The following is an 11192-nucleotide window of genomic DNA, read 5'->3' as shown; positions in this document are numbered from 1 at the left end:
ATCACCCACACGGTCGAGTGGGACCAGTGGAGAGAGCTAAAGGTATTAGTGGACAGAGAACCATGCCCGCATATGCTACGGATGGAGAGTGGACCCTCGTTCGGCGACGCAGGGGCCGGGGAGGGGACCGCGACTTGAGAGCGGAGGAGATCGCACGCAGACCACCTCGCCGAAGCAGCTATCCATCTCGAGAGGGTCGGAGGACCTACACGGCGATCAGGAGAGATGATCACCGCAGCGGTGAGTCAGACTTTTTCCACGCACCACAGCGGAACCGGGGGAGAAACCAGCCGGCAGCAGACCGCTATGCAACCCGCCAGGAGAGCTGGAGAGGTGATCGCGGCTGGGGAGCTGACGAGGACGCACGCCGACCACCTCGGCGCAGCAGCCATCCATCTCGAGAAGGTCGGAGGACCTATGCGGCGGTCGTGAGAGAGGAACACCGCAGCGATCAGCCAGGCTTTTTCCACGCACCACAGCGGAACCGGGGGAGGGTCCGTCCGGCACCGGACCGCTATGCAGCCCGCCAGGAGAGCTGGAGAGGGGACCGCGGCTGGAGAGCTGAGGAGGACGTACGCCGACCACCTCGACGCAGCAGCTACCCATCTCGAGGAGGTCGGAGGACCTATGCGGCGGCCGTGGGAGAGGATCACCGCAGCGACGAGCCGGACTTTTTCCACGCACCACAGCGGAACCGGAGGGGAGAACAGCCGGCGACAGACCGCTATGCAGCCCGGCAAGGAAGTCGGACCGGACGGGACCGACGATTCGACCGGAGAACGGCTCGGGACAATCGGTATGTGAGACGCACTCGCGCTGAGCGAGCTGGACCTCCTGTTAACAAAATTATTTCAGATGATCCGGACTTTTCTAAAAAGGTCCGCATTATTCACAGACTTATTAAGACAGTACACCATTTGAAAAATGTGACTAGTGACACTTATCCTCCTTCTTTAAACAAAATAGCACACAATTTAAAGACTGTTATTAAACCTGCCGTCCCTACCAAACACACACAAAATAAGATTGAAGAGAACGCTAAAAACTGGGCCCGTACAACCATGGTGATCCTCCGGCAACATTATACTCAGAGCGTAGAGGAGGAATTAAAAGCTCTCTCTGAGTGTTCTAAACAGGACTGGGAGGGCCCGTTCGAGATAGCAACATCCTGGGCCAAGAGGAACCTGGGCCGCCGCCTCCAACCTGACTCTCTGGAACAGGCCAGAGCTGAGATCGTGGCCAAACTGGGGGACCTGGGGACTGCCACTTCAACAGAGGAGGTAAACACCACCAGGGCACCTACACGACAGCCACAAGGGGTGTGAGAGGGACACAGCAGGACACCATTGAACTCTTTAATGAGATACAGGACCCACCTGCACCCCGCACAACATCCAAAACAACGACGGCAACGATGACGGACCACGTCGCTGGAGACTGGTCACCTTCTTCTGAGATGGAGCAGGAACAAGAGAGGGAACTGACACCTTCCTCCCCTCCAGAATCTTCACAACCAGCAGAGCCCAATCTGGCCACACCGAAGGAGCAGAGGGTGTTGAGATTCGCCGCCTCGATCCCAGAGACGCCATCCCAGGAACGGCCATGTTCTCCCTCCATCCAACCACCACAATCTGGTGAAATTATGGACACTGAGGGACTGGACCTCACACAGGGGGAAGTCACCCCCAAAAAGACAAAGCGGGTTAACACTTAACAGTGGCTAAACCGCAACCAGTGTCTCACCCGGTACCATCTCGCAGCGGCTTAGACAGACTGACTTCCTGTGTGCAAACCCGGCTTCAGCTTCAAGCAGCAGAGGAATCATCATCTTCTTCATCATCTCCTCCTCCTTCACCAGCCTCGCCGGGACAGCAGGTGCGGACGCCGACCAGACATCCCAACACACACAGGAAATTGAGAGACTGGCACCTGCATGTGAAAGAGCCCTGGCTCGTCGTCGGCGATTCTAATGTTAGCAGACTGCCCCCCTTTGCAGCTGACAGTTTGCAGATCGATGGCTTCCCGGGAGCCAAATGGTGGCATGCAGAGTACCTCCTGGAGAAAGCCACTATTGCCACACCGGTGACAAAACTAATCCTGTCTTTTGGCATTAATAACAGGTCCCAGAGAGACAAGAATATGCCAGTGTTGGAACTGAAAAGGGCCCTGAAAGTAGCCCGGCAGAAGTTCCCTGAGGCTAACATTTATGTCCCTGAGATTAACTTTTCTTCTGCTCTTTCTCAGGTGGAAAAGGACACTTTGATGTACTTGAACACTTTCATTACAGGTCTAAAAGATCACATTCCAGCCCTCACCTCAGACATTTTCACTACAGAAGAGGATGACATTCACTGGTCATATGGAACTTCAGAGGCAATGTTACAACACTGGGAGATGTATGTAAATGGGGAGTCCCCATAAGCCTGACACATCGGGAGGGGTCAAGTGATTTACATGTTGTTGATGGTGTTATGAACTTGTCCAAAAAATTCCATCCTTCCACTGCTCAGCGGAGCCTGCTGAATAGAGGCCTGACTTTTATCCCCACAAAAGGCTACAACAAAAATTTACAATTACAATGCAAATATGACATTCAGCAGTACCATAGGAGGATCAAATTGGCTGCCTTTTATGGAGATAAAGAGGAGACTCAATCTCAGCCCTTCACTCCAAAATCATACTGGTCCCCGCCCAATGCTCAGCTCCCACCCCAAATTCTTACTTTGATCAAAACAGATAATGAATATTTTCAAAACCACTTTCATGTAGACCGAGTTAAACCCAATTTGACAGTAGAAGAGACAAAAGCTCTAACAGAATTAAAACAAAACAAGCAAATTATTATAAAACCGGCAGACAAAGGAAGCGCAGTTGTAATTTTGGACAGGGACCAGTATTTGGAGGAAGGCTACAGACAATTAAACGACAAAACATATTATTTAAAATTAAAAAAACCCATTTACCACGAAACAATTCCAATGGTGGAAAAAATCATTAACAACTTACACCAAAAGAAATTTATAAACCTAAAACAAAAGAACTATTTGCTGGGCTCCGCTGAACCAAGGGGAAGGCTCTTTTATATGCTGCCTAAGATCCACAAGGATCCGGCAAAATGGAGTGTCCCCTTTCAGGTGCCCCCAGGACGACCAATCGTCTCAGACTGTGATAGTGAGACTTACTATACAGCTGAGTACTTGGATTATTTCCTGACTCCTTTATCCACAAAACATGCGAGCTATATTAAAGATACATATGATTTTGTGGATAAAGTGAAGCAAATAGAAGTCCCCATTGATTCTTTTCTGTTTTCCATAGATATTGACAGTCTTTACACAAACATTGACATTGGTGAAGGCATTGACTCCATTAAGAGAGTCTTTCAAAGATACCCGGATAAGAAAAGGCCAGAAAAAGAATTACTACAATTTTTAGAAATAAATCTCACAAGGAACGACTTTGAATTCAATGGTGACTTCTATTTACAAATCAAGGGGACAGCCATGGGGAAAAAGTTTGCCCCAGCATATGCAAATATCTTCATGGCAGAGTGGGAGACTGCTGCGTTAGATAAATGCATCAAGAAGCCTCTGTACTATTATCGCTTCTTGGATGACATATGGGGTGTCTGGCCACATTCTGAGCAGGATTTTGAGATGTTTCTTAAGACCTTAAATGACCACAATGCCTCTATTAAGCTTAAGTCGACCATTAGTAAGACCTCTATTGATTTTCTGGACACGACCACCTTCAAGGGCCCAAATTTCATTAATGACCGTAAATTGGATATAAAGGTCTTTTTCAAACCCACGGACACTCATGCCCTGCTATTTAAAACCAGCTTTCATCCTAAACACACATTTGCAGGAATAGTCAAATCCCAATTGTTAAGGTTCCACAAAATTTGTACACAAAAGTCTGATTTTGGAGCGGCTGTTAAGACCCTGTTCTCTGCTCTCTCCACTAGGGGGTACTGTTGGTCCTTCCTAAGGAGGTGCTTTAAGTCCTTTCTGCATACAAAACCAATTGATGTTTCCCCTCTGCTTCCAGTGGTCATTACATATGCTCCTTGCACCTGCAAACTAGTCAGGGCTATTAAGAACAATTTCCAGAGTCTGGCTCAGGATGTACAGACACTTCACAACCACAGGGTAATTGCTGCCTTCAGGAGACATAAGAATCTAGGTGATCTCCTCATCAGAGCCCAAATCTCGCCTCCCTCTGTGCCTAGGCGCAGAGACCAGGGGCAATTTTTCCAGCATCGCAGGTTGGTGCGCAGCCATTCCAATGGTGATGTTTTTCTGTCATTGTGCAAAGGAACCCCGAGGTCCAAAAATTGTGTATATCTGATTACATGTAAGAGGTGTGGAATGCAGTATGTGGGAGAAACAGGAAACACGCTGCTGACTAGATTCACTCAACACAGGTACAACATTACACAGAAAAAGAACACTCACACCCACCTGGTTAGACACTTTTTATTACATGGATGGGTCTCTGTATCAGTGACGGCCATCCAGGTTAACTCGAGATGGACAACGCAGCAGAGGAGGAGAGCTGAGAGGATGTGGATGGCCAAACTGGATACAGTTTATCCAAAGGGCCTGAATGAAAAGGGTTTCAGGAGAAATTGATCCCACGGTTTGTATATAGTTAATGTTTCATTGTTCTTAATTGTCATCATTATTATTGTTATTATTGTCACTTGCACTGGGTATCTCAGCTCCTTTCATGACTCACTGGGGGACATCCTGCCCCTGAAGCTGACCCTAACCCTAACCTCAGTGACCCCTGTAATAAACTGGACTCCGGCCCTAACCTTAACCACTCTGCTTTCTGAACACAAAGTTCAATTCCGGCCCTAACCTTCACCACTCGGACACCTAGTGGGAGAGGAGGACTGGGCATACCCCCACCCCTGTGAGGGGCCCTAACCTTAACCTCCCCCCTCTCCTCTTTACCCCTCCTCCCCTCACCCCTCACTTCTTCAACCCCATCCATGGGACCCCGCCTGGAGCTTCGCTGGGTGTCTCTGGAGACCTGAGATGGGCGCAGGTATGGTCTGTGCACCGGAGCCCGGCCCCCCTTCGGGGACCGTGCTTCCAAACTCGATTTCCCCTAACCCTAAATTCGCCCCAACTTCTCATGCTGACCCAAACCCCGGTCGTATTCCCACCAAGGTTGGAACCCCAACCGGTGGTATAATCCTAACCCTAACCACACTAATTGGAGTCATTATTATAACCCTATCCCCATCCAATCCCTAACCATAACCATACCCCTGTCCCATCCTAACCCTAACCTTAACCTGACCCCCATCCAAACCCCTAACCCTAACCATATCCCCTCCCCCCTCCTAACCCTAATCTTAACCGGGGGGCCATTATACAAAAACCCTGATCCTAATATTTACAGTTAATTACAATTGGGCATGGACATTCTTTACATCACAAAAATCGATTCAAATCTATTTTTAATTGATAAATAATGAGATTTTGATTAAAAACCGTGGAATCACGTAAAACGTTACAAAACAGTGTATTTAAAACAACATTCTGTAAAACCGATGTCATGGGATAGGGTAGGAACATCACAATATTAAAAAGACAGGTGGTGTGTTAAAGTATTAATAAAAAGTGTAATTTCATGATTTTATTTCCCAAAAAACAATTACAGTTAAAAAGATTAAATATTAAAAACAGGGTATGGTAAAATGTTTACAATTCATATTTAAGGGTAATGGTGTAAAAAGGATTGACATATAGAAGGTTAATACACATTTCACAGAAGCAGAATTGGAAAGGGATTGACAAAACATTTTTCTAAAAAAAACACACACAGACGGAAGGGTATAAAGGGAGGTGGAGTCAGCCAGGAGCTCATTCGGATTTGGAGCTTGAAGAGTGAACATCTCTTACCAGCCACAGCATTGTGCATTACAGCCACATTTTCTCACCAGTTTTTTTTGTGTGCCAGGCGCCTGAAGAAGACCCTTGAGGGGTCGAAACGTTGCGCGTACGGCACACTATTCTTTGTAATTAGGTAAATAAAACTTTTGTTTCAATTTTTCTTTAATTTTTTTCTTTTTTTCTTTTCATTTTGTACATTAGTATCTCGCCACATAAAAGCTCGAATAAGAGTTATAATTATTTAGATAACAAAGGCGAACCCACATTAAAGAATACACACAAAATAAAACACAACACATAAAAAACAACACCAATTGCCAAAGACTGAGGACCGGATGGCCTCAGCAGGTTGGACCGTCGTCCGATACGGGAAAAGGCGGAAGCTTTCCCGTAATCGTGACAACCAGCAGGGTGGGTTTCCTTCGGGAGGGATGGCCCGTGCATTTCCTGCCCACAGAGGTGGCAGGCTCAGTCCCCTTCCCCTAACTTGCCAGTGCCTCGCTCCGGAGGACCCACCCGGTACCGTGGTCCACAATCCCGCTCTTATGCATCGGTTGCTCGCAGCAACGCCTTCCAGACTGTCCGGTTCATCCCTAGACGACAGGTTCAGGGCGTGAACCAGGATCAGCGTCGTCCGGCAGACCCGGCATTTGGTGGGCTAGTGCGTAAGCTTTATGGGGTTATTAAAATGGTGCACCATTTGCAAAATGTCGCCCCAGCCCCGGGTAAGGACGAACCTAGGACCATCTCACGGATGGTAGAGCATTTGGGGAACATGATCAAACCAGCAGCTCCCACAGCACACACGACAGATATGATTTTGGGAAATGCCATGAACTGGGGGCATAACACCCTAATCATACTGGAGGACCATTACCGGACAGGGTTGGAGAAAATGTTGGCGGAGCTGGCCAACGATCTTGTCCCGGATTGGAAGGAGGCCTTCAATGTCGCCACTCGGTGGGCCCACAGGAACTTGCCACGCATGAAAAATGAGTCCATTGAGCATGCTGAGGCAATGATAGCATCGTGTGGGAATGATAGAGGGGTCACTCAGGACCAACCACAAATGGTCCGTGCCTCGTCAGATCGTCCGACGGCGCGATCACGAACAGATGGCTGCACTCAAACAGGGGATGCACAAAGTCATGGCACCCAAACGGTTACCCCCACAGCCCCTCAACAACAACAGAGGGGGAGGTGGAACACAGGACGGTGCAGTCAGGACCGAAGTCCCACACAGTGGCCACCATGACGGGGACATCCCGGAGGAGGGAGGAACGGGGTCGACCCCACAAGGAGAAGGGATACAGGGGATGCTGCCCTGGTCCCCGGATCCTGGGGAGGGACCAAGTGAGCAACCTAGAGTGGAACCTCCCAAAGAGCGCAGAACGGTGCGGGGAAGGTTGAGTTCAAGGCGGAGGCGTTCCCCTGCCTTTTCTTCCTCCTCGTCTTCTACTGGACCCTTGGATGATGATAGAATTCTGGCCATCTTAGCAGATTTGGCGGGGGAATCTGCAGAGGAAGGACAGCAGGAGGGCTCCGAAAGAAATCGGATGAATCCTGATACACAGATTGGGTCAACCGAAGAAGTACGAGTCCCAAGTGCTGGATTCCAGGGTGACGAGGACCAGGCAGCCTCTGGCCAGTCACCGCAGGTTGACACTTCTGTAGCCCGGGAGGCTTCCCCACAAGGTGGCACTCCTGTGGTGAGACATCAACAACCAAAATTCAGGGTCAGGAGACACATTGTCACGGAACGGAAAATGGTCGACTGGGGCCTAAGTGTTAGTTGCAAATGGCTCATTATTGGAGACTCAAATTTGTCGAGAATACCACCACACTCGATCCCAGATTTGCAAATTGAGAGTTATCCAGGGGCCAATTTTAGACACATTCAGGCCATTATTGCAAAGGCAACTAAGCATGTGACCGTTGAGAAAGTGGTCTTGTCAGCGGGAATCAACTCCAAGCAACAGAAGGCTAGGGAAACGGCCATAAAACAACTCCAGGCAGCAGTAAGGGCAGCAAAACTGCAGTTTCCGTATGCAGAAATCTGGGTGCCAGTTATAAACTTCTCGCCGGGACTGCCACGGGAGGAACGGGGGGTGTTGGACATCATTAATACCCATATTTATAAGAACATGCCATTCCTCCCTCCACTTCCGCACAGGAAATTTGCCACGGAGGGAGATCTGGTACATTGGACCCGAGAGACGGGTCGAGCGATGCTGGAGCATTGGAGCAACATTTTAAACTTGAAATCCCGTCGAGTCGGAGCGGGGAGCAAAATGTAGGTTCAGATCCTGTGGCAGGTAAAATGTCATAGTATTGACAAAGAATTTCAGGCTCACAAAGGCACAGGAGAACCTTTTGAATAAGGGATTGACGTTTATTCCGACATTGGATATACACAAGAAACAAAAAGCACAGTTACAATTGGATATGCAGGAGTACCATCGCAAAATTAAATTAATGTCCTACTTTGACAGTTTCTTGGAACGGAGACCTAAACCCTTCATAGGAAAATCTTCCTGGGTTCCGCATCCGGATAAAATTCATCCCCAGGTCAACAAATTGATAGAAAAGACAGAGAGGATTTAATAAATATTTCAAGTGTTACAGGGAAAAGAAAAATTTGAAACAAAACGAAGTCAGGGCCTTAAGGGAATTAATAAACAATAGGAATATAGTAATTAAACCGGCGGATAAAGGAAGTACAATAGTAATCATGGGAAGGGATCAATACATACAAGAGGGGAAAGACAATTGAACAATTTGATCTATTATAAAAAGTTGGATGAACCCATGTATTTAAAAACAATTCCATAGTACATAAAATTTGGACACACTCTGGGAACGCAAATTCATAAATAGTAAACAAAGGCAATATTTAAAAGGGCAGGATGAACCGAGACCAAGGAGGTTTATTTATTGCCAAAATTCATAAAGATCCCAACACGTGGCCGGTCCCATTTGAAATTCCAGCGGGAAGGCCGATCGTATCGGATTGCGGGAGCGAAACGTACAGAACGGCGGAGTTCATTGACTTTATTTGAATCCCTCTCTTCGAGACATGCTTCGTATGTTAAGGATACATACCATTTTGTGGACATAGTGAAAGGATTGACGGTTCCAAAGGATTCAATGTTTTTTCTATTGATGTGGAAAGTTTGTACACAAACATTGATACAGGTGCTGGAATAGCGGCGGTAAAACAGATATTAATAAGTACCCCGACATTACTAGACCGGATAACGGGATTTTGCAGTTACTGAAGATTAATTTGATGAGGAATGATTTCGAATTTAATGGGAAATTCTACCTGCAAGTTAAAGGACAGCGATGGGAAAGAAATTTTCGCCAGCATACGCTAATATTTTTATGGCCATCTGGAGGAGGAGGCCTTTGCCCACTGCCGGAGAAGCCATTACATTATTGGCGGTACCTGGACGATATTTGGGGTATCTGGACAGGTTCTAGGGAGGGTTTTCAGAGATGGTTTGACATCCTGAACTCACATGACCCTTCAATTAAATTAAATACATATTACATTCGGAATACGTCAACTTTTTAGATACTACAGTTTACAAAGGACCAACATTTGACATAACTCATAAATTGGATATAAAAGTCTTTTTCAAGGAAACAGATACACACGCACTTCTATTCAAATCAAGTTTTCATCCGGCTCATACATATAAAGGACTAATTAAGTCGCAACTAATTAGGTTCAGGAGGATATGCTCACGGGAGGAAGACTTTTTGGAGGCAGTTCGGGTACTGTTTACGGTACTTCGGAGAAGAGGATACACAAGGTCCTTTTGAGGGACTGTTTTAAAACATTTCAGGTCCAAAAGGAACCGGATCCTGCTAAAATTATCCCATTGGTAACAACGTTTTCCAAAATGAGTACAATTATGAACAATAGACTAAAACAAATTTTCAGGATATGATTGGGGACAAAAAATATTGGATAATCACAGAATCATATCCGCATACAGAAGGAATAAAATTTGAAGGACCTACTAGTTCACGCTAGACTAAACCCATACAACAAAGGCCGGATAAAAGCAGGTTAATTAGCAATTTTTGCACATTGGCATATATTAGAAACAGAGTAAACAAGAACATCTTTACAATCAGGCAACGATTTAATCCCCGTTCAAATAACTGTATTTATATGATATTTTGTGCCAAATGTGGAGCACAGTACGTCGGTGAGACTAAGAATTCCATATCTGTTAGAATGTATCAACATCGTTACAATATTAAAATAAAAGGAAATTCATACCTTATTGGTTAAACATTTTATTTTGCATGGCTGGCAGAATCTCAGGGTAGCGGGGTTGCAAAGGAATGTGACATGGACGGACAACGAGAGACGTAAATGTGAAAGGAGATGGATTTTCAATTTGGGAACAAGGGAGGCATCAGGGCTAAACGAAAGGGTGTAATCCGATATAGGACCCGAAGTCCGGACCCGAAATTCGCCCCAACTTCTCATGCTGACCCAAACCCCGGTCGTATTCCCACCAAGGTTGGAACCCCAACCGGTGGTATAATCCTAACCCTAACCACACTAATTGGAGTCATTATTATAACCCTATCCCCATCCAATCCCTAACCATAACCATACCCTGTCCCATCCTAACCCTAACCTTAACCTGACCCCCATCCAAACCCCTAACCCTAACCATATCCCCTCCCCCTCCTAACCCTAATCTTAACCGGGGGGCCATTATACAAAAACCCTGATCCTAATATTTACAGTTAATTACAATTGGGCATGGACATTCTTTACATCACAAAATCGATTCAAATCTATTTTTAATTGATAAATAATGAGATTTTGATTAAAAACCGTGGAATCACGTAAAACGTTACAAAACAGTGTATTTAAAACAACATTCTGTAAAACCGATGTCATGGGATAGGGTAGGAACATCACAATATTAAAAAGACAGTGGTGTGTTAAAGTATTAATAAAAAGTGTAATTTCATGATTTTATTTCCCAAAAAACAATTACAGTTAAAAAGATTAAATATTAAAAACAGGGTATGGTAAAATGTTTACAATTCATATTTAAGGGTAATGGTGTAAAAAGGATTGACATATAGAAGGTTAATACACATTTCACAGAAGCAGAATTGGAAAGGGATTGACAAAACATTTTCTAAAAAAACACACACAGACGGAAGGGTATAAAGGGAGGTGGAGTCAGCCAGGAGCTCATTCGGATTTGGAGCTTGAAGAGTGAACATCTCTTACCAGCCACAGCA

General features: G+C 46.0%; 1 protein-coding gene across 1 annotated transcript; it reads left to right on the top strand.

Annotated features, from left to right (window-relative positions):
- Positions 1-3400: 3400 nt before the first annotated feature.
- LOC112848173 (uncharacterized) lies at positions 3401-5113 on the top strand. Its single transcript, XM_025911365.1, has 2 exons — positions 3401-4426; positions 4507-5113. Exons 1-2 carry the CDS (start codon positions 3504-3506, stop codon positions 4523-4525), a joined length of 942 nt encoding a protein of 313 aa, XP_025767150.1. The 5' UTR covers positions 3401-3503; the 3' UTR covers positions 4526-5113.
- Positions 5114-11192: the final 6079 nt, after the last annotated feature.

Source organism: Oreochromis niloticus, linkage group LG11 (assembly GCF_001858045.2).
Source record: "Oreochromis niloticus isolate F11D_XX linkage group LG11, O_niloticus_UMD_NMBU, whole genome shotgun sequence".
Lineage (NCBI taxonomy): Eukaryota > Metazoa > Chordata > Actinopteri > Cichliformes > Cichlidae > Oreochromis > Oreochromis niloticus.
Note: the sequence above shows the minus strand (reverse complement) of the source record. Positions and strands in the feature narration are given on the sequence as shown.

Bases quoted from the DNA above. Each gene is read 5' to 3' on its own strand.
- LOC112848173 (XM_025911365.1), top strand. From the start codon at position 3,504: ATGGGGAAAAAGTTTGCCCCAGCATATGCAAATATCTTCATGGCAGAG.